The sequence below is a fragment of the Neophocaena asiaeorientalis genome, unplaced genomic scaffold (genome assembly GCF_003031525.2).
Source record: "Neophocaena asiaeorientalis asiaeorientalis breed wild unplaced genomic scaffold, Neophocaena_asiaeorientalis_V1.1 scaffold496, whole genome shotgun sequence".
Taxonomy (NCBI): Eukaryota; Metazoa; Chordata; class Mammalia; order Artiodactyla; family Phocoenidae; genus Neophocaena; species Neophocaena asiaeorientalis.
The window spans coordinates 3,533,572-3,557,776 of NW_020174375.1; the positions used below are offsets into that span (position 1 = coordinate 3,533,572).

Consider the following 24,205-nt stretch of genomic DNA (forward strand, 5'->3'; position numbering starts at 1 on the left):
CGCACTAAGCATTGTGCTAGAGTACACTGCAGTAGAGAGGAAACAGCCTTGAATTTGGAATAAGAAAAATTGTTTCAAACCATTCATTTGTTACACTATCTTGGGTAATTTAACTTGCCTCGTTTTCTTATCTATAAAATATGGATAATAATATTTATCTCACAAGGTTGTTAGAGATGAAAAAGAGATAGCCTATGTCAATTGGACAGCATAGCGCATTGTAAGTCTTCCTTGAATAGCCTGGAGAGTGCATGTAAAGGTCAATGATAATCTAGTTGGGGAGATGAGAAGTGTCGACAAACACTTTACAAATACAAGGCGGAAGATCTGACGTGCCAGTGTCACTACAATTGTATTTAGGAAGTGCTACGGAGAGGTAAGGGAAGGAGGAGTCACACTTCTTGGGATGGAGAAAGATGTTTAGAGAAATCACGGGTCGCTGAGTGAACCCCTCTCTCACTTCCCGACCCCCGAGGTGGCTCCAGCTCCCCCGGGGGATGTCAGAGCCACCTCCACGCCAGACTGGAAGTGCTCCGCACTCCAACCTTGTCCGGCTCATCGCGGGCACCTTGAGCAGCCCCAGCTCCCCAGCAGGCATTCACAGCGACCAGCGGCCAGGGTCTCGGCACTAACCTGCGCCCACTCACTCCGAGCTCCGCGCGGGTTAAGTGGAGGAAGGGAGGAAGGGGTAGGGGAGAGTAACTCTCAAGTTCCCAGCCTCCGAACACCCACTCTCCTCACTCACGCAGCCACTCTCCGCCACCCAACACGTCCTCATACAACCCGCAGGGGCAGCCCCGAGACCTCTGACTGCAGCGAAGCGCCGAAGCCGGCCCCCACTCCCCAGCCCGGGGGAACCCATCGACCCGCGTTCTCTCGCTCGCCCATCTATTGGCACTGCCTTGCTCCTCCGGCCTCTGTCGTGGGGAAAGCGGCCCTGAGACTTAGAAAGTCCAGCGGAGCGCGGGGTGGGAACCAAGGCAGGCGGGCCAGGGGATTGCCGATCGCACGGATGGGCGCGGGTGCCGGCTAGCGCTGTCTGGCGGGTGGCGGCGCCGACTAGCCTATGCGGCGCGTGGCTGGAGCCGCGCGTCCGCCGCCCCCTCACCTCGTACTGGCGCTGGCTACCCCGGCTCCCGGGAGAGCCGTCCCGTGGAGGACTCTCGCGCCGCCCCGGGTGGGAGCCGGCGAGCTGCTGAGGGGGGGTCCGGAGGGAGGCAGAAAGAGGGAGGGAGCGCGCGCGGGCGGCGGCGGCGGCCCCTCCCCCTCCCGCCGCCGCGGAGAGCGCAGGGAGCAGCCGGGGGCTCGGTGGCGGCGGCGTCTGGCCCCAGCTCCTCCTCCGCCTCCACCTCCGCCTCCTTCATCTCCTTCTCGCTCGCTCCATCTGCCGTGGTTATGGCCCGTCGCTGGAGCACAAAAGAGTCTCCGCGGTGGAGGTCTGCGCTGGTCTTGCTTTTCTTCGCCGGGGTGTACGGTAAGTGTCCTGGACCTCGCGCCCTGCTGACTGAACAAAGCTGGGGCGACCCCGGGCCCCGAGGCCTCCCCGAGGAACCGGCAGAGACCACGGCCGCCGGCGGGACAAAGACCCGGCGAGGGATGGATGTAGCGGAGGGGGTGTCCACACACGAAGATGCTTTGGTCCATTCGTCTGTCTCCAGACCCTCGGGGTGTTGGAGGGTGTCTGGGCGTCCCGGACCCGGGGAGCCCCCTGGGAGCTAGAGGGTGGCGGACGGACTTCCCGACCTGGGCTGGAGGGCCACGGTGGCCGGCTGGTTCCTCGGGGACTCGTAGCCCCTTGAATAACACACACACACGCAAAGATGTAGGGCTGTGGGAGAAAGAAAGGGAGGTCGCTCCCCGCCGCTGGCCGGGCCCCTCCTGCCACCCCCAACCCCCCCCCACCCTGGGCCAGGAAGTTCACTCCTCAGTGGAATTCACACCGCACCGATTCCTCACCTTCCCCACTCCCTGGCAAAGCAGCCCGCTATTTTCTTCCCATCCCTGCACTTGGGGGCTCTGCTGATCCCGGGCATGCAGGATCCTGCCCCTTGCTCTGGAGCAGCACGCGGGAGAAGGCCAGAAAATAGTTTCCAGCCCCACCTCAGTCTCTCCCTCTTAGGGCGTACATGTCTGCCCTGACTCCCAGTTCCTTTGGCATTTCATCCATCATTGTCCGCTAATGTCACTGTTGCTTTATTCCAGTCTGTGGGTTGTATTACATATATTCCTTTGAGGTTAAGAGAAGGCTGAGGCTATGAGTAAGGACCAAGCTTTACGTAGTACACTGGGGTCAGAACAAGAGCTAAACGGAATTAATTGGAAAGAATATTCATTGCTTGAGAGACTTGAGTTCCACTTCTGGCTTGACTGTTTTTAGTCATCAGTTAAAAACATTGTATAGTTGTTTCAGAGAACACAGTTAACCTTTACTTTCGGGAGTGGTGCTTTGATTTCTTCACAAGAAAATAATTAGAAGTTATCATTCTTTGGTAAAGTTTACTTCTGAAAAGTCTTAAGTCATTTGCTACGAACACTTAATTCCACTAATGGTGGTGGGGATGGAGTTCAGTCAACATGTAATTTACGAGCAAGTATTATCTCTTTTGAAAGCATTTATCTATGGAATTGAATGTCACGGTAACTTTTAAAACCTGAGAAATTACACGGAATGAAGAATTTAATGAACTGAGATTGACATTTACTGCCAACCAAGAAATAATAGTTTTTCTGTGTGGTTCAGAATGTATTGCTCCCTGACCTGATTAATATATTTTTATTTTTGTTTGGGAGGAGTTGGTCCACATTTGATGTGGTAATTTCCAGTGGTGTGCTTATTTGAAGAGAAAACCCAGTGCATGACTTCTGGTTGTTAGTTGCATCAAGTGGCTGTGATCCCTACTTGCTTGGTGACTTGTGGGTTTGGGTCTGCACCAGAGATCAATAAGCTATTATATGTTTCTTCTAGCCTGAAGGTGGGTGTAGCTCTGCTCTAGGTTTGGTGTAATGGCCCAGGAGAGAGCAGAAAGCTAGAGGCATCTTTAATCTAGGGTGATTAAGAGTGTCCAGCTTTGTCCTCTACTATAATCAGAGTTGAGTCTTAGTGATGTGTGATCAGATTGATAAATAAACAGGTTCTTTTAGCTCTGCTTTCATTAAGAGCTATGTCATTAGTGTTTGAACTAAAATTCTTTTTGCCTCTAGGGATAAGAGGCTGTGAACCCCCGAATTTGTCTTGGTGCATCCTTTTGTACTTGTACACAAAATGACTTTCTGGTAGATGTTTATCAGATATTTATGTTTGGGGAATTTGTATTTAGTGAGGAATTGTTAGTAGGCAAAGACTGAAGCTCCTTTTTCCAACAGTGTGGGGTCACATTATAAAATTAGCAAGTGATTATGCTAAGGGTTGATATCTCAAGCCACACAGCAAGTTTTAAGGTATAAAGAAAACGGAGGTAGTGAGCCAGGCAGGACACTAAACTGTGAGAAGAGATTAAAGGAACCCTTCGCTCTGCATTTGGGGAAATTCTCTTTATTGCTGCACTTTTTGTCCTCTTTTGTCCTGTGTGGATTTATATTAGAGAAGAAGCAGCTATAATAATAGTGTGTGTGTGGCGGGGGCGTGTGTGCTTTCATAACAATAGTGGGGTTGTTTTACTTGAATATGCAGTAGTTGTGATGAGTGGATGCATCCTGAGAGGTACCCATCACCTGTTCTGAGCCTTTAGAACAAATATACACTGTAATTTATGAAACGGTCCCTTATATAGCAAAATGTATGTTTTTTTCAAAGTGGCTTCAAAAATAATGAGAAACCTCTGTTAATGCAACTGAATATTCAGAGTAACCCTTAACTTAGACCCAGTGAAAAAAATGCAGGTTGATTGGCTGATATTTGGGCAGTTCCAATACCAACTCTTCACAGAGTGACTCTTTCTTATCTATCAAACTGTAATATTAAATGGCTCCAGGTTGTGCCTTGAATCTTTGAAACATTTCAAATACCTTAAAAGTAATCTTTTTATTTTGGTGCTTAGTTTCTTCACATGACCATTTTAGTGGACTGTGTGACTAATAAATGTGACTTTTTTAGTGGAATAGTATGACTGTTTTACTTCCAAGTTACTTTTCTGAATGCCAAAGCCTTATTTGAAACTCTAGATTATGATATGGAATACAGTTAATGTTTTCTAGGAGTAGTTGTTCAAAGACCAACAATTATCTTTCAGGAGCTGCTGTAGCTTAACTGCATCGAATGTTCCTGAGAGTTAGAAGGTAAAGGTTGACCTCTGCCATTGGAAGTTTGAAGGGATAAGAACAGTTAGTGGGGGCAGCTGTGACCTTGCTGGCATGTGTTAGGCCTGCTGTAAGAGGAGAAGGTGCTTCTTCATATCTCACACGGGGATATCTGGCTGTTAAAATGTGTGGAGGTTTCCAAACCGTCTCCTCGTCAATAGAAGCTGTTAGTCTTGCTCACCTCCCAAGCCATAATTTGATAATTATGGCAGTTCCATTGCTTTATCCTTTTCCACTCTGTTTGTCTCCCAAATCAGTGTTTTCTAATCTTTTTATTTATTTATTTTGCGGTACACCGGCCTCTCACTGCTGTGGCCTCTCCCGTTGCGGAGCACAGGCTCCGGACGGACGCGCAGGCTCAGCGGCCATGGCTCACGGGCCTAGCCGCTCCTTGGCATGTGGGATCTTCCCGGACCGGGGCACGAACCCGTGTCCCCTGAATCGGCAGGCAGCCTCTCAACCACTGCGCCACCAGGGAAGCCCTCTAATCTTTTTTAGAAGATTAAAATACCTAAAATACATTTTATATTACTCCCAGTATACAGAACCAAACAAAATTCATGAAATAATCCTTGCTGGTACTACCTGTGATGTACTCTGATGTTTTCTAACCTATTTCACCTCCCTTCTCTCCTGCTTCCTTTCTTCGTGTACTGGTTTGGACTCAATAAAGTAATTTTGGAGAGAGAGTGTGGAGGAGATCTGAATGATGTATGGTAAATGATTTAGAACGTTCCTAGAAAGTAAAATCTCTGAAGAAAACATAAAAATGATGTCAGGCTGAAAAGTGAGCAGCAGTTTAAAAAAATGTTTGGGGAAAAAGGACTTAATTTTTGTGGTTAGAAAATTTAAAGCTTATCAAGAAATTAAGGCAACAATGAGAGCTTTTTGTTTTTCTGATGTGAGGCGTTTTTGTATTTGGAGGGTTTTTGTTGTGTTTTTTTTACATCTTATCAATGAAATTACAGTTTAAAGAATGAAAGGTAAAAAGGAGGTAAATACCTTTAATATAGGTGAGATGTATTTAGATTTAAGCAAATAGAAAATGTTTTATTTCAGAATTTCGGAATGAGTACTAATCCTGTTCCTGCTACAGGTCTTTATAGGCAAATGAAGGTTGTTCTAAACTTAGGAATTGAGGTTGAATTAATGATTTCTAATTTCTCAGGTTATCTTTCCCTCCCATTTCTTGGTTTCTCTTCATTTTCTCCTCACTCCACCCTGTCCTTTGTGGGAGGGGTGAGTAAGATGTATACTACTTATTCTCCATTTTCTAAGGTGTAGGATTGGATTAGATCCTACAAATACAAGTTACCAATTTGTCTGTTCAGATGCATGTCATTAGTCCTTTTAAGTAGATGCAACAGTAGATGTGTATATAGATAGATAGGTCTGTCTGTCTATCTATCTCTAGTTTCAATATGAAATTAGCTTAGGGACTTCTCTCTAAACTATAGAAGGAAGGGAAGGAAACTAACATTTACTCAATTAAGTTCAGATACTGTGGTTGGTCTTCATTCATAGTCTGTTAATATTCATTAGGTCTTATTTAGAAATCCTACAAGGTATTTATTCCTTTTTTTTTTTATGGAAGAGAAAAATTGAAGCTCGGAGAAGTTGTCATTTATCTAAGATCAAAGCACTAGGAAGTAGTACAGCCAGGACCACAACCTAATCCTGTCTGTCTCTTCACTCTTTCATTCATTTAGCAAATATTTGTCGAGCGCTTGCTTACGTCTGGCACTATGTAAGGCACAACAGCCTGGTAGAGGTGGTTTCTGCCCTCGTGAAGCTTCCAGTCTAGTGAATAACTTGTAGTAAGTGCTTTAACAAAAAACAAACAGGAGACAGCAATAGTGAATGCCAGCCACACAGTAGTTAGAGGAAGCCTTCCTTGTAGAGGAGAATGAAAGACCTGAAGGACAGCTAACCATGTTATGACTGGGATAAGAGAGCCTTGCACATGGGAGCAACATGTGAAAGACCCAGAATTAGGAAAAAGCTGATGTGGAAGAGCTGGTGTGTTGCAGGTAAACAAATAAAATCAGTAGCCGGAGCACAGTGGTCATAAGAGTGACAAGGTCAGGCTAGAATCTTAGGCAGGGACTCAGGGCTTTGGAAACTATGGTAAAGAGTTTGGGTTTAAGTGTAATTGTTGACACAGTTTAAATGCTGTAGTGTGATCTTTGTTTTGAAACAGTCGCTTTTGCCCCTGTGTGGATTGTTGAGAAGTAGGCAAGAGAGAGTGGGATGATAGGTTTTGGCTGTAATGCAGGTGAGAGACACTGAGGTGGCAGCAGTGGAGGTGGAAAGAAGAGTATGGATTGCCCCTTTGATAGGGAAGGAAGGGGTGCTTCCTCTCTCGTCACAAGAGGTTAAGGAGGAAAATATTAGTTCAAGTGGACTTAGGTCTGTAGGTTTTGTAGTAGGATGATGGAGAATTCTCAAAGTGATATGAGATCATCATGTGAGAGTGAAGAAAAGGGCTGAGAGGTTGCGGGTGATTTCTGTTTTCATAATTCAGTAAATCAGTTTAGACCCTTAGGAAGTTAAGTTTCTGTTTATTTTAATCTAGAAAAGAGAAGGTTAAGAACACTCAGTTCAAGAAGGGAAATTGTGTGTGAATAGTTGTATAGCATATGACACTAAGGAGTGGGGATTTAAGTTACAAGGGGGGAGGCTTAAGAAGGATTCTCTGGAGAACTCAGTTCTAAGGACTGTTCATTTTTGTGGATGAAATAAGTACAGAACAAAACTTTCTACAGTGTTTTAAGAGTATTTAAGGCAAAAGGGAAAGGGTGGAATAAAAGTTAGATTTCAAGGACTTTTTGCCCAAGTTAAATGCTTTCTACTAAGTGATCAATTAAAGATTGCTCTATGTCTTAGAAGAGTCAAGAATGCATTGGCGGGGTTTCCCTGGTGGCGCAGTGGTTGAGAGTCCGCCTGCAGATGCAGGGGACACGGGTTCATGCCCCGGTCCGGGAGGATCCCACATGCCGCGGAGCGGCTGGGCCCGTGAGCCATGGCCGCTGGGTCTGCGCATCCAGAGCCTGTGCTCTGCAACGGGAGAGGCCACAGCAGTGAGAGGCCTGCGTACCGCAAAAAAAAAAAAAAAAGAATGCATTGGCGGATTAGAGAACTTCAAACATTTTTGGAAAAATAAAGTGACCTTTTACCTTTCTTCCCTGGATTGAACAGTTTATTTACAGAATATATAACTTTAGAAGGTCCCAAAACTTCAAAGTAAATGAAGCCACCTGAACAGTTTTCTAGTTATCTCGAATACTTTGTAACTCACTGCCCTGCCCTGCTAGTATCAGTTTGGTGAAGAAGTGAAATCGTTTTACATTCATGTTTTTACCATTGAATGAGAGTAACTTCATACTTACCTTTAATTCACTTGAATTTCAGTTTTTAGAGATGGGATATGGTGTTAATCTTTTCATATCGAGGTTAAATGGAGCACAGTGGGTTGTGTCATAGTTGGAATTTACCGTTCAAATGTAATTATCTGACTTAATTTCATTGATTGTTAAAGTATCTTATAGGTTTGAATAAGTTGGAGAAGACATGAATCTTTTATCTGGCATATTCTGAAATAGAATTCAGTTTCTTGGAATTATTATTGCCTGTCCTAGTGATACTAAAATCTTTTACCGAGAGTTAGAATACAGAACTCCTTTACAAAAAGATGCTTTTCTTAAATCCTTAAAATAACTGTGAGATAGGTATTATTAGAAGAAACTGAAGCTTTGAGAGTAGTGATTTTGCCTAAGGTTTGCGTCTCTCTGCTGCTGTTCTCTTCATGTAAAGGCTCGTTAGTTTTTAATTTGTGTTATTGTAACAGCCCCAACTTGACTCTAGTCCTGATTCACTCACATCACACAGAGGAGCAGCAGAGTGACTCTTCTAAAGTGAGGATATGATTATGTAACTTTCTTGCTTAAAACCAATAGTTCCCTATTCTTAAAATAGAAGCATCACTAGGCCCTTCACGATGTAGCTAGTTTTTCCCTTTCTTGTCTCTTGTCACTCCCTCCACCATGCCCTTCCCCTCCACCGTGTCTGTGCCATACTGAACACATTTCTCTTGTCTCCTGGCCTTTGCACACACTGTTCTCCCTGCCTGGTTTTACCTTCCTCCACCACTTTCTTCACTAGGCTAACTCCTGCCATCCTTCAGCTTTCCTTTACATATTACCTCCTTTGGGAAGTCTTTTCTGGTTCCTCAAAACTAGGTGCCTGTCTCCTAAGCATCTCAGACTGTTCTTAGTATGCACACTTGGTATTTTCCTGTTTACCTCTCTATATTCCCCCCTGGAGCATCGCTGCCTAACTGATACATATTGTGAGCCTCAAATGTAAGTCATGTACATAGTTTTAAATTTTGTAGTAGCCGAATTAAAAATTTTGAAAAAGCAGGTGAGATTAATGTTAGTAATGTATTTAACCTGATATATCTAAGATATTATCATTTTGACATGTAACCAATACAAAATTATTAATGAAATATTCTGCATTATGTTTTTCATACTAAGTCTTCAAAATCCAGTGTAAAATTTTTTTTTTTTTTTTTTTTTTTGGCTGCCTTGGGTCTTTGTTGCTGTGCACAGGCTTTCTCTAGTTGCGGTGAGTGGGGGCTACTCTTCGTTGCGGTGCGCAGGCTTCTCACTGCGGTGGCTTCTCTTGTTGCAGAGCACGGGCTCTAGGCGCCCAGGCTTCAGGAGTTGTGGCTCGCAGGCTCTGGAGCGCAGGCTCAGTAGTTGTGGCGCACGGGCTTAGTTGCTCTGCGGCATGTGGGATCTTCCCGGACCAGGGCTCAAACCCGTGTCCCCTGCAATGGCAGGTGGATTCCTAAACACTGCGCCACCAGGGAAGCCCTCCAATGTAGGTTTTGTTCTTACAGCTCATCTCAGTTAGACTAACCACATTTCAAATGCTTAATAGCCACTTTGAAAACAGTATCTATTAAGGCTGAGTGTAAACATGCCCTGTGATCCAGCAGTTCTGCTCCTGGTATAAACTCAACAGAAGTGGGGACGTCACGTGCGTCAGAAGACACGTACAAGGATATTCATAGCATCCTTGCTTGTTTTAATTCCAGATGAGAAAGAGCCCATATGTCCATCAGCGATAGAATAGATGAATAAATTATGGTATATGGTATATTCACATAAGGGAAAACCGTACAGCAGCAGTTCTCAAACTTTTGGGACGTAGGGCTCCACAGTTCTTGGGGGATCCAAAGAATGTTTTTTGTATGACAGATATATATGTTTTTAAATATGGTAAATTAAAGTTGAGAGATTGTTAAAATATTTATTAACCCATTTAAAATGACAAGAAACCAACCCCATTACTTGTGACCTTAAGTAGCATACGTTTTAAAAATATGTAAAATGACCACTAAAATTTCCAAAAAAAAGAGTTTTGTAAGAAGGGTGGCGTTGCTATACATTTTTGCAAATCACTGTAATGTCTGGCTTAATAGAAGACAGCTGATTTCTCATGTCTGCTTCTGCAGTCAGTCTGCTGTGACATGTTTTGCTTGAAGTATAAGAAAGAAATCTGGCTTCACATAGATAATTGTAAAAGGAGAAGAATTTTAGTAGCCTTTTCAGATAAATGTGAATATTCTTTGATGCTACACCAGAACTTGACAAGTAGTTTTTTAAAGTTTAGTTGCAATGTGGAATCTGAAATCAGTGAGCTTTCTGTATTCTATTAAACTGTGAAAGGGTGTTGGGAATTCCCAAGAGCCCACTGACCACGTTTTGAGAACAAGGTGCTCTCATTACAAGGTAATGGAAAAGAACAAATTTTTAAAAAATAAGGAAAAAACCCCAAAGTACTGCTGCAGGTAGGGTGGGTAAATTTCACATGTTGATCAAAAAATGTTAGGCACACAATTATAGCTACCGTATGAGTACAGTGTTAGAAGTTAGACTAATTGTAGGAGAGCAGTTGCCTCTTGGGGTTGGGCGGGGGTGGGGGTAGTGATTGAGATGGGTACCATGGAAGCTTCTGGACTGCTGGTCAAATCTATATCTTGACCTAAGCGGTGGTTTACACAGATATGGGTTTTGGGGGTGATAACTCATGGAACTATAAACTTGCAATTAGTGCATTTTTGTATGTATATTTCAAATAAAAGTTTTTAAGTAATAACTTTTGAAAAAAAAGAATAGAATAATGTTGAATAATAGTATCCATAGAAGGTTTTCTGATAACGTAGATTCTCTCTAGTGTTTGCATTTAGTTTTTGTTCTTTTTTGCTTGATTTTTTGCCATTGTGTTTGATAATTAAAAACAATTTTAAAACTTTGTACTTTGGAAATTTCAAGCATATTCAAAAGTAGAGACACTAGTATAATTAACCTGATATACCTAACACCCAGCTTCAACAAGTGATCATTATATGGCCAGCCTTGTTTTATCCACTCCTCCACCCACTCCCTAAACGCAAATGATTTTGAAACAAATCCCAAGTACCTAATCTAATAGTATTTCAGTATGTATCTCTAAGATGTGAAGGCTTCAAAAAACAAACCTTAAGTCCAATACCACTATCACACTTAAAAAGTTAACAGTTCCTAATTATCATTACATATCTAGCCATATACACATTGCCCTGGCTGTCATATAAACATGAAGTTTTAGAAACTCTTTGGATCAGGATCCAGATAAGGTCCATACTCTGCAGTCGATACCTGTTAAGCCTTTAGTTTTAATGGTTCCCATCCCCTTTTTTTCAAAATTTTAAGTGTGATGTTTGCTATAGGTTTCTGATATTCTTAATCAAATTGGAGCTATTACATGAGTTCCTATATAAAATTAGTTTTTGAGATTAGATATTTAATTTTGACACATAAGTGTTTTCATTTCCAAGATGATCGTAAGTTATTTATGAGGGCCAGAATTATGTGAGTGAATCATACCTAGCATCATGCCAGACAGTATTTGTTGAATAAATGAATTCATTTATCCACAAATGGAGTAAATTACATTCATATGATTCCTTATGTTGAACTACTTTTGCATTTATGGGATAGACCACAACAAGTTGGTAACGATATATTATCTTTTTTTCTTTTTTTTTTTTTTTTTTTTTGCGGTACGCGGGCCTCTTACTGTTGTGGCCTCTCCCATTGCGGAGCACAGGCTCTGGACGCACAGGCTCAGCGGCCATGGCTCACGGGCCCAGCTGCTCCGCGGCATGTGGGATCCTCCCAGACCGGGGCACGAACCAGTGTCCCCTGCGTCGGCTCTCAACCACTGCGCCACCAGGGAAGCCCACGATATATTATCTTTTAATCTGCTGGAATACATTGACTAATTTTCTTAAGGCTTTGTGTTTGTATCTATGAAATCGGTCTGTAGTTACTGCCAGCTTTCTAACTCCCTGCACCCCTTTTCTTTCTCTCTCCTGTGACCTGACTTCCTCTCTCCTCTTCCCAATTTTCATATCTGTTGATCTGTTCTTTTAGACACACTTATAATACATACACCTTTTAAAATTGATTTCAGTGGTCAAGAACAGTGCAAAAAAATTTACTGTTCCAGTTGTGATTATTTTGCCTTTTCAGGTTAGGGAAGGAGACCTGTATAGCTACAGTTACAATAAGAAAGCAAAGATAAACAGCCTTGTCCTGCTGACGGGAGAAATATTTTCATTCCTAGTGAGGATAAATTTTGTTTCACTAAGCAAGGTAATACAGATGAGCCTGTCAGAAGTAAATCCCTTCTTATGAATGGGCCTTATAACCAAAGAAGCAAATAAGATACCTTAGTGGAAATGGACTGGTTGTATGAGAAGTAGAATTCATGTCTGAAGGAGGCATCTGTGGAGTAAAATGGAGATGCTAAATGAAGACTGAGCTCACGTCCAGGGGAAGGACCACTGTGTTCTGCCAGATGGGCACTTCTAGTCTGTTGGGGATGATTATACTTTAAGACCACACTTATTTGCTCAAAAGGTAGCAGCCATAGCATTAACCAAAATATGGCCCCAGTACTATGTAAGGTATGACCTTGTGTTTTCACTGACATGATTACTTGTATGTAAGACTATTCACGCTGTTAAGAGCGTAGGAGATGGAGGAGGAGCCTCCTATTTGTGCAGCTGGAGTGGAATCACTACACACAGTTTAGGTTCTGATGTCAGTGAGTAAGGCTAAAGTATAGTTCTTTTAAAACTCTCTGAAATCATCTTCAAGTACAGTATACATGTTTTACAATATTCAGTGCTGAACAGCATACTTTCATTAAGTACAAAACATCCAGTTTTCTCTCTAGCGTGGGTACAGAAGTTTTTTGAGCACCAGATAAAATGGTTGTATTTAGGGGCCATATGAAAACTATGAGTGAGCACAGATAAAATTGCATAAATTCAGTATGAATAGGATTCAACTCCACATTACTTCTTCCACTGCATTACAGTAAGGAACTGAGCACTGGATTTGATTGAAGTATGTGGGTGTTACAGAGAATTTGAATTAGGATACATGATTTATCCCCGCTTTTTATTTTGTGTATTTTTTTTTAATTTATTCTTTTGTTCCCTGACCTAAGTAGGGGGCTTGCCACAACAAAATTTAAAATAATATAAGTTACAGTTTTTTATAGGTTTTTTAGAACTCTACCCTGCAACTATAAGGGCATGGTACTTTTGGGGAATAACTTTATCTTTTCAATTTCTACCTCTTTCAGCCAATTTTGTTAAAAATACTAAGTCATATTTTCCTAGAATATGGTAATTTCATTTCTATTTCCACATTTGCTTTAAAGTTGTAAGTAATGTGCTCTCAAAAATATTTTCTACATGTGATTATATCACGTTTGTCATTCCTAATACCTGTCTGTCATTCTTTTCTTGAACACACTTATCACAGTTTTCTCTATTTTAGGTTTTCTTAAAGAATCAGCTCTTGGTTTTATGGTCTACTGATTTTCTTGTTTTCTATTTGATTAATTTCTTTGCACTTTTTTTTTGGTTTATTTTGTTGTTTTTCTAGCTTTTAAGATGATTGTTTAGTTTGTTAATTTTTAAATTTTTATTTTTAAAGATATACAGTAAAATTAATTCTTTTTCCCTTTGGTGTTCAGGTCTATGAATGTTAACACATTACAGATTTGTGTAGCTACCGTGCAAATCAGGATACATCACCCAAAAAAACTCCCTCCTGCTATCTTTTATAGTCACATCCTCTCCCCACCCATAATCTCAGATAACCACCCATCTATTTTTCATTACTATAGTTTTGTCTTTTTCAAATAAATAGAAGTGTACAGTGTGTAACCTTTTGAGACTGGCTTCCCTTACTCAGCTTAGTCTTTGCGATCGTCCACACTGTTGCACAGGACAACAGTTTATTACTGCTGATCAATATGCCATTTTGTATGGATGCACCATAGTCGGTCACTTCACCTGGTGAAGGACATTTGAGTTGTTAACACCTTTTGGCTATTTTATTAATTGTCTGTGAACATTCCAATACAGATTTTTGTGTAGATATGCTTTATTTCTCTAGGATAAATAATTAGGAGTAGGGTTGCTGGGTTATAAGTTATACATATATGCTTAACTTTATAAGAAACTGCCAAACCATTTTCCAAAGTGGCTGTACCAGTTTGCATTCTCACTGGCAACGTGTGCAAGTTCCAGTGGCTCTGCATCCTTGCTTGCACTTAGTGTTGTCAGTATTTTCTGTTTTTGTCATTCTGTTAGGTAAATAGCAGTATCTCATCTGATGTGAATTTGCATTTTTTAAAATGACTAATGATGTTTAACATCTTTTCATATACTTTTTTTTGCCATCTTTGTATCCCCTTGGATGAAGTATTTAAGTCCATTGCATATTTTTGGCTTGGTTGTTTATTTTTTAACTGTTGAATTTTGAGAGTTTTTATATCTATATAGATATCAATACACACACAAACACACACACACACCCCCAGCTGTATAGCTTGTCTTTTTATTCCCTTGACAGTGGCCTTGGCAAAACAGAAGTTTTTTTAATTGATAAAATTCAATTTATCCATTTTTTATTTTATAAATTATATTTTTGGTATCAAGAAAACCCCACAACCCAATCAAAATATGGGCAGAGCACCTAAATAAACATTTCTCCAAAGAAGACATACAGATGGCCAACAGGCACATGAAAAGATGCTCAGTGTTGCTAATTATTAGAGAAATGCAAATCAAAACTACAATGAGGTATCTGTCACCTTACTCCACTCAGAATGGCCATCATCAAAAAGTCTACAAACAATAAATGCTGGACAGTGTGTGAAGAAAAGGGAACCCTGCTACACTGTTGGTGGGAATGTAAATTGGTGCAGCCACTAGAGGACAGCCTGGAGGTCCTTAAAAAACTAAAAACAGAGTTACCATATGATCCAGCAATCCTACTCCTGGACATATTTCCAGCAAAGAAAAAACTCTAATTTGAAAAGATACACGCACCCCAGTATTCATAGCAGCACTATTTACAATATACACGACATGGAAACACCCTAAATGTCCATCAATAGATGAATGGATAAAGAAGATGTGGGGGGTGTGTGTGTGTGTGCGCGCATGTGTGTATTTATAATGGAATATTACTTGGCCATAAAAAAGAATGAAATAATGCCATTTACAGCAACATGGATGGACCTAGAGATTATCATAGTAAGTGAAGCAAGTCAGGCAGAGAAAGACAAATATGATATGACTTATATGTGGAATCTAAAAAAATGATACAAGTGAACTTATTTACAGAACATATATGCACACAGACATAGAAAACAAAAAAGATGTTAAAATACTTCCCTAAATTAATTACATTAAAATTTGCATCCTCATTCTCAGCAATTATTTTGATTCCTTAAGTTTTATTCTCCCTCTCCCTTATCATTTTATTTGTCCCATGACAGTTTTCTTGAAGTCTTTAATTAGATTGATATTTCTATTTTGCTGAAGTACATTCTTGTATATTATCCGCCCCCCCCTTAAGAAATACGTAGTGGTTGTATATATTCTTAGGTGTGCACAGTTGAAATTGTTTCTTTATTTTGCCATCACACTTGAATAATGGTTTGCCTGGGTACAGAATTCCAGGTTCCAGTCTTTTCTGTTCAGAATTCTGTGTATGTTACTTTATCATCTTGTAACTTTAAGTTCCCAGTTTGATTGTAATTCCTTTGTTCCTTTGGAAGCTTATCATGAATTTCTTTTTATCTTTGGAGTTTACCATTTTCACCAGTGTGTGTTTAGTATGTATCTTCAGTCATTGTTACTGTTTGGTATTTGGTGGACATTTTATCTGAACATATCTAGTTGTATGTTCTAAAGGTATTTTTCTAAAATACATGTGCATGTACATATATGTGTGTGAATATATGCACATAGGTATATATATATATCATGTGTATGTGTGTATATGTATGTATACCTACGTATATGTGTTTTAAATGCCTTTTATCCTATGTTCTCTACTTTTAAAACTCCCGTTAAGTGAATAGTAGATATCCTGGCCGTATCTTTTTTCTCTTTTAGTTTTATATCCTTGTCTTTTTATTCTAGAATTTAAAGATTCTTCAATTTGGTCTTCTAAGTTGTAATTTTCTACAATATAATTGTCTATAATATAGAATTGTCTCATTCTTCAGCTTAGTCTTATAATTGTTGTACATATGTAAAATAGTTGCCTTTACAAATACTTTTTCCTTTTTATAATGACAATTTTTTTTCATTTAGCAGTGGAACTGATTTGTGTCTTTGTTACCTCTCCCACAAATTCTCTTACTCTCTACCTGCCCTTTCCCTACTTGCTCCCCCGCTCATGAGAATATGGTAAGAACTGTAGGTAGGTCCTTTCCTTAGAAACTAATCCACATATGCACGGTCACAGAAAATGTTGTATGTGATAATGTGTGATTCCAGAACTCCTTAAAGCTCATTCATGATCCCTCATAGTGCTGTTCTTGAATCAGCTGCATTGGTACTACCTGAGAAGCTTGTTAGAAATGCAGACTCTCAGACTCTGCCCCAGATACTGAATTAGACTCTCCATTTTAACAAGATCCCCAGGTGATTTCTTTCATATTCAAGTTTGAGAAGGACTGCTGTGGGAGGTTAGAAACCTTTGTAGTTGTGGTGTATATGATCTATATTGATTGCTTCATTTTCTGTATCTGTGAGCTTGGAAATATATATACACACACGCATATATATATATTTAGATTCCACATATGAGAGATATCATATGCTATTTGTCTTTCTCTGTCTAACCTCTCTCACTTAGCATAATGCCCCCAGGTCCATCCATGTTGTCACAAAAGGCAAGATTTCATTTTTTATGACTGAATAATATTCTATCATATATATGTAATATATATACCACAATTTCTTTATCCATTTATTCATTGATAGACATTTAGTTGTTTCCATATCTTGAATATTGTAAATGCTGCAGTGAACATGAGAGTGAGTATATCTTTTAGTGTTAGTGTTTTCATTTTCTTCAGATAAATGCCCAGAAGTGGAATTGAATAGATCATATGGTAGTTCTAATTTTAATTTTTTGAGGAACCTCCATACTGTTTTCCATAGTGGCTGCACCAATTTACATTCACACCAACAGCACACAAGGGTTCCCTTTCTCCACATTCTCACCAACACTTATTTCTAGTCTTTTTGATGAGAGCCATTCTGACAGGTTTGAGGTGATATCTCATTGTGGTTTTTAATTTGCATTTCCCTGATGATTAATAGGTTGAGCATCTTGTCATGTACCTGTTGGCCATCTGTATGTCTTCTTTGAAAAAATGTCTATTCAGATGCTCTGCCCATTTTGTAATCTGAGTGTTTGGTTTGTTTTGCTATTGAGTTGTTTGAGTTTTTTATATATTTTGGATATTGGCCCCTTATCAAATATATGATTTGCAAATATTTTCTCCCATTCAGTAGGCTGCCTTTTCATTCTATTGATGATTTCCTTTGCTGTACGGAAACTTTTTAGTTTGATATAGTCCTGCTTCTTTATTTTTGCTTTTGTTGCCAAATTCAAAAATTGTCACCAAGACCTGTGTCAGGGAGCTTACTGCCTCTGTTGTCTTTTAGTTTTATGGTTTCAGGTCTTATGTTCAAGTCTTTAATTCATTTTAAGTTAATTTTTGTGTATGGTGTAAAGATAGAGGTCCATTTTCATTTTTTTGCTTGTGGCTATTCAGTTTTCCAAACACCATTTATTGAGGAGACTATCCTTTTCTCATTGTATATTCTTGGCTCCTTTGTTGTAAATTAATTGACCGTACATGTGTGGGTTTATTTCTGGCTATTTTGTTCCATTGATGTATGTGTCTGTTTTTATGCGAATACCACACTGTTTTAATTACTATAGCTTTGTAATATAGTTTGAAATCAAGGTGCATGATGCCTCCAGCTTTGTTGTTCTTTCTTGAGGTTGCTTTATCGTTTGTTTGTTTGTTTTTAGGATATTATGTCTGGCATCAGAGGAACTTTAAAAAGAATCGTGTCATCAGAGGCACTTTAAAAAGAATCGTACCTTGATCACCCAAATTGTGCATAGCTAATTAAAGTAGGAATATTTTGAAATAGTCACAAAACAATACAGTATTTGAATAGTAAACTGTGCTATACAAAGTAGTAGGAGACAAGGAGGGATCAATTTATAAACTCATTTTTGTAACAATAGCAAACATACAGCAGTTACTATGTATTAGGCAGTGTTCTAATCACTGTATGTTTGTGTATGTATATATACACACACACACTCATTTACTTCTCATAGTAACCCTGTCAGCTTAGATACTATTATTATTTCCACTTTACATATAAGGAATCAGAGACACAGAGAAGTTAAGTATTTTAGCAAAGGTCACATAATTAGTAAGTGGAAGAGCTTGTATTTGAACCCACAAAGAATTGGTGCTCTTAACCATTACACTATGCTGCTTTGTAGTTTTACCCTGAGACTTCCCTAAACTCAATGCAGCTTATATGCAAACTGATTAATTCCTGATATATTTGCTTTTAAAAATTCATTACTAGAACTCATCTGATTGTGATGCTGATAGATGAGCCACAGATGCCAGATCATTAGTGTTTTCTGAATTAATTTTGGTTTGCTATTAATTGAGATTTCTAAATGGCAAGATGCTGGATTATTTGATTTTATGCTGTGTACCCTCAAGGTTTGTTGTGAGCATTTTAAATAACTTATGCAAATACTTTCTATATAAAATGTTAATTTTCTTTCTCAGTAGATAGACAAAAGATAATTTATAGAAATAGTAATTGGATAGCTAATAAAATTAGAAACAAAAATTAACTTCACAAAGAAATGCAAATAGATACCACATACTAATTTAGTAAATATGTAAAAGTCAAACTGTTCTGTTAAGTGTTCAATAAAGGCATACAAATCAAAATGTGGTTAGGGCGCAATGAAATAAGCGTTCATACTTGACTAGTAGAAATGGTATCTTTGGCTGATGGGTTTATTAGTATTACTTGACATATATCTTGGGCATTTTTCCATATCACTTTTTCTTCATAAACTGTTTCCCTAATGGTGACCGTTAGATGTTTACAGTTTTGTTCACATTTATAAATACTGTAATTGACATGCTTTTGTTAATTTTTATCTTAACTTTTAAATTATTTTCCTTATGGTTAAGTCATAAAAGTGGAGTTACTGGGTCAGAGATTGGAGTATTTTCAAAGCTCTCAATAAAAATAGTACCTGATTGTTATCGAGTGCTTACCGTATGCTAATCATTGCTTTTGATGCCATATATATGTAAATTCATTTAATCTTTATATTAAACTGTGAGATGGACCCTGTTTTAATTCCAGTTTACAGAAAACTCAGCCATACAGGGATTAAATAATTTCTTAAGGTCACACAGTTAGAGTTAGGGTTTGTTTTCCAGAAAGAGTATACTACTTTACTTCTGCCCATGAATTCAAGACTATATATATATTTTTTTTAATTAATTAATTAATTTTTGGCTGCTTTGGGTCTTCGTCACTGCACGCGGACGTTCTCTAGTTGTGGCGATCGGGGGCTACTCTTTGTTGCCGTGTGCTGGCTTCTCATTGCAGTGGCTTCTTTTGTTGCGGAGCATGGGCTCGAGGTGCATAGACTTCAGTAGTTGTGGCACGTGGGCTCAGTAGTTGTGGCTCGCGGGCTCTAGAGCTCAGGCTCAGTAGTTGTGGAGCATGGGCTTAGTTGCTCTGCGGCATGTGGGATCTTCGTGGACTAGGGCTCGATTCTGTGTCCCGTGCATAGGCAGGCAGATTCTTAACCACTCCGCCACCAGGGCAGTCCCAAGATTATATATTTTTTATACCCTCATCAGTGACATGTTGTAATAACAGCACAATAGCATTGAGCACAGCTGGAACTCTGTCATCATAAATACCATTCCTCATTGAAAGGATCCAAGGGTCATGGGTGAATGGCTGATTTCAGTCAGGGGCAGAAAATACCAGAAGATGAGCCTGGGACATTCTGTTGTATCAAAAAGCAAGGAACTCTCAAAGATTAGTTAGTGGTGCATGCCAAAAGGACACAGGAACCAATATAAAGAGGCTCCCACTGGCCAAAGATGAGAGAACTTAAGTATCAGAAAGAGTAATAAAGATAGCTGGTTGAATATAGAAAACTCCTTGGTTCATAACAACAGACTTGTAATAAGAAACACACACACATCACTTCAACAAGTTACCAGATAGCAGTGGTAACAAATAGGGCATTAACTCCTACTCTGAAAATAAACAATTATAAGGAAAGAATTAAGCATTTATCCTTCCTTTTTTCTGTATGAACTGTGTTTTGGCGTAAGTAAATAACATTTGTTGAGGGAAAGTTCTTTGCAGTCGTTTAGCTAATGAATGTATAAAGAATGGCAGGATTAGAAAATTATTTTTCCACCCCTAATGAGATAATTTATTCAGGCTATGATCGTCAATAAGTGAAACTATTAGACAAATGGTTGTGTGGGAAGTTACAGTAAAGGGATCAGACTGCCCTATCTGGACCTATTGATTAATCTCAGACTTATAAAAAGTAGGGCAAGCAGATAGTGAGCCTGCAGGGATACATATAAAGCGGATAGCACCAGCTCTGAAGAAGAATTCCAGCCAAAAATGTTGAACCTGCATGAAATCAAGCTTCTGCAGCAGGAGCTGGCAAACTATGGCCTTTGAGCCAAATCCAGCCAACTGCATGTTTTTTGTTTTGTCTTTTTCATAATGTTTTATTGAAACACAGCCACTCTGATGCATTTAAGTCTTTTTTTTTTAATTTATTTATTTAATTAATTTATATTTGGCTGCGTTGGGTCTTCGTTGCTGTGCACGGGCTTTCTCTAGTTGCAGTGAGCGGGGGCTACTCTTCTTTGCGGTGCCCGGGCTTCTCATTGCGGTGGCTTCTCTTGTTGCAGGCTTCAGTAGTTGTGGCATGCAGGCTCTAGAGCACAGCTCAGTAGTTGTGGCGCACGGGCTTAGTTGCTCCGTGGCATGTGGGATCTTCCTGGACCAGGGCTCTGCATTGTGTCCCCTGCATTGGCAGGTGGATTCTTAACCATTGCACCACCAGGGAAGCCCCTGCATTTAAGTCTTGTCTATGGCTCCTTTCACGTTACAGTGACAGAGCCGAGTAGTTGTGACAGAGACCATATGGCCCACAAAGCCTAAAATATTTATTATCTGGCCTTTTACAGAAAAAGTTTGCCGACCCTTGAGCTAGATGAACAAAGTTAAGTGACACCAAAAGGAAGTGACACCACAGAATATGGGCTTCTTACAGGACAACTGATCTGGTTTCTGTAACAAGTCAGTGGCATGGAAAATAAGGGAGTATCACTGTGGGTTAAGGGAGACTTAAATACTCTCACCAAAGGAAATGTGGAGACATTGTATCCTGCTTCAAATAAGCCAATTGTAAAAAGTCATTTATGGGACAACCAGGGAAACCTGATTATGACCTGGCTATATTAAATGATATCAAGAATTACTATTAATTTTGTTAAAATAGGAGCATTGTTGTTGGTAAGAGAATGTTTATATTTTTAGAGATGCATATTGAAGTTTATAGAGGTGAAATGATATGTGGCATGTACTTTAACATGCTTCACAAAAAGAAAAAAAGAAAGTAAATACCAAAAGCAGGAGTCAAACTCAAGACTCTGATGTCAAGGCTCATATACTTTCCACCATGTCATCATGCTGTCGTATACTATCTATAATAGATTTTAGTATGGTCTTCTGGGTTGCTTTTAACAACTACTGACCTATCTTTTTAAACTTTGCTCATCTCTTGGAATCCTTGTCAATCTAAGCACAAATCTTGGTTTTCTTCTATTCCACTGTATCTAGACATCATTAACGGAGGAGCATCTATTAAGGTTAGATCTGCACCTTTTGGCCTTGGTAGCAGAAGATCTGGTATTCCATTCTTGACTGTACTCTCAATAACTGAGATTTAGTTCTATCGATTTAACTGCTGAGTCTCAACTTCCTGGGCCTTAATATGGGAATATCAATTACTCTTGGAATTGTTTTAAAATTAAAAGATACGTATTAGGAAGGTGTTTTGCAAATGATAAAATCATTATTCAAAATATGACCCATTTATATTTCAGAAAGTACAGTGAAGGAATTAAATGCATGATCTGTGTAATGATACATGTGTAATGATACAGACCTAAGTTTGGATACTGTTTCTTAGACATTTCATCTTGGGCAAGTAGTTTACTATTTCTAAAGTTTAGTTTTTTCATCTGTAAACTGGAGACAATACCTACCTCAAATATTTGTTCTGATGATGAAGTAAATTAAAATTTTTGAAAGTTCATAGTATAGCAACAAATACACGCCAGGTAAATAAATATTTTTCTCTTTTTTCACTTGAGGAAACATACCTATATAGCAAGGATAAGTACACTTACATTGAATAATTGTTTAAAGATATGTGAAAAGGATAATCCTCAACTTCATATATGATACTTCTATAGGAAAATGCTTAGTTGACAGGATAAACTGCAAGATACAGTTTTAAGATTCTGTGAAAGAATAGGTAAGTTATGAGATGAGCTTCAGTAGAGGTAGGTGAAAAGCTAGCTACTTGCTCAGAGGAAAAAAAGGGAATTCTTTACATATATTTATTAGATTGATGGGCTATAAGCTATTAAGAACCCAGGAGTCATTGAAGATCAAAAATGGTAAAAGCATCTTGCCTTTGGCTTGGTGTCCTCTCTTGTCCACCAGCAAGTTGCTGAAGCTAATGCAGAGTAGAGTCCCTTACAGTATAAAGACTGAAGCTGCTCAAGAGCTCTGAATAGTCAGTTACCAATATTTTACACTTTGAAGGACAGCGATAAGAAATAGCTCTCCAAAGCCTGTTGTCCGAGTGGACAGTTGGATCTAAAGTCTCTCTTTCCCCTCGTGGCTTTTTAACTTCATTCACTAATGAAAGAATGCCTATCTTTCTCTTTATATTTCTTCATCCTTTTCCTTCTTTCCTCTTACCCTCTGAGCAAACTATAACATGAAAACCAAATGGCTAATTGTATGGAGGATGTTCATGCTTAATCTTAAAATCTGGTAATTTTGATTCTTTAACTCAACAGTTACTGAAGTTTCACTCTGTGTCAGAAACTGGGATGTGGTTGCTGGGCACTAGGAAGGCAGGGAGAAAGAGAGTCAAAAAGAAAGAAAAAGAGAAAAAAGGAAAGGAGGGGCAAGACTTTCTTTGCTCTTAGGACACTCAAAATTTGCTGTGGAAGATGGTCAGTTAAATTAATAACCCAAAACAGGATAAGGACTGTGGTAATGATATGCTTATAGCTCAGTACCAGTGTGATGTCCTGTGGGACCATCAAGGAGGATTCCTAACTCATCCTGAGATGGATGGAGGTCTGTTTCCTGAGCTGAGTTGAAGGAGTTCAGCGGGTAACTGGTAGCAGTGTGCTAGACTGTTCTAGGCAGAGACAACATCATGTTCAAAAACATCACAGTTTCAGAAACTGTATATACTTTAGCTGTGTTGAAACCAGAATATATGTGTTTGAGGTAAAAGCAGACAAGGAGTATTAAATTTAGGGGCGAGGAGATACAGAAGAGCCAGATTATAGTGGGTCTCAGAGGCTCTTAATACATATAAGGAGTTGAACTAGTTACAGATTTATAAGCTGAAGATTCATATCAGATATGCCTTTTACAAAGATCTCTAGTAGCGCTATGAAGAATGGATCAGAGAGCTGCAAGACCAAAGGTACAAAGCTTGCAAGCTAATTCATTTATTCATTCATACATTCAGCAAATATTTATCAAATGTCTGCTGTGAACCAAACGTTATTCTACACTTCTGTCCTCGTGGAACTTAACATTTAATGCAGTAAAACTGAAATATCAGTGACATGAAGGAAGGAAAAAGCAGGTCTGGAAGGAATCAAGAGAACTGACTATATAGTGCGAAGGGGAAGATGGGGATGGTAAAGAATGACTTCCAGGTTTCTCTATGGACAAGTGGGAGATGTTGGTGTCATTCACCCAGGTAAGGAATACCAGAGGAGGAGCAGATTGAGGGTAGATAAAAGGAGTTCCATCTCACATGTAGTGAGTTTGAGATAGCTGGGTAATGTTAAGGTATACCGAATTCCTGTTCAGTAGGAACTTAAAAGACAACTTTTAGGATGGAAATAATAATAGCAGCTCCTTCGCAGGGTGATTATGAAGATTAAATGTGCTGAAGTGTGGAAATTGCTTAGACCATCATCTGGCACATATTCCAAACTCATTAGTTGCTGCTCTTGTTATTTTAAGAGTAAGAGCTTTGAGCTAGACAGATTTGCCTAAATCCTGGCAATGCCACTTACCAGTTGTGTGGCTTTG

At 39.5% G+C, this 24,205-nt stretch overlaps 1 protein-coding gene across 2 annotated transcripts in view; it reads left to right on the forward strand.

Moving 5' to 3' along the window:
* The first annotated feature begins 1,245 nt into the window (after positions 1-1,245).
* LRP12 (LDL receptor related protein 12) overlaps positions 1,246-24,205 on the forward strand; it is a 79,754-nt gene continuing 56,794 nt past the window's right edge. Inside the window, exon 1 of one of the 2 annotated variants that reach the window (XM_024756337.1) lies at positions 1,246-1,474. In XM_024756337.1, the coding sequence (XP_024612105.1) occupies positions 1,396-1,474 (79 nt within the window). In that variant the 5' untranslated portion in view covers positions 1,246-1,395. The remainder of the gene's footprint in view (positions 1,475-24,205) is intronic. The other variant, XM_024756336.1, reaches the window with a different exon arrangement.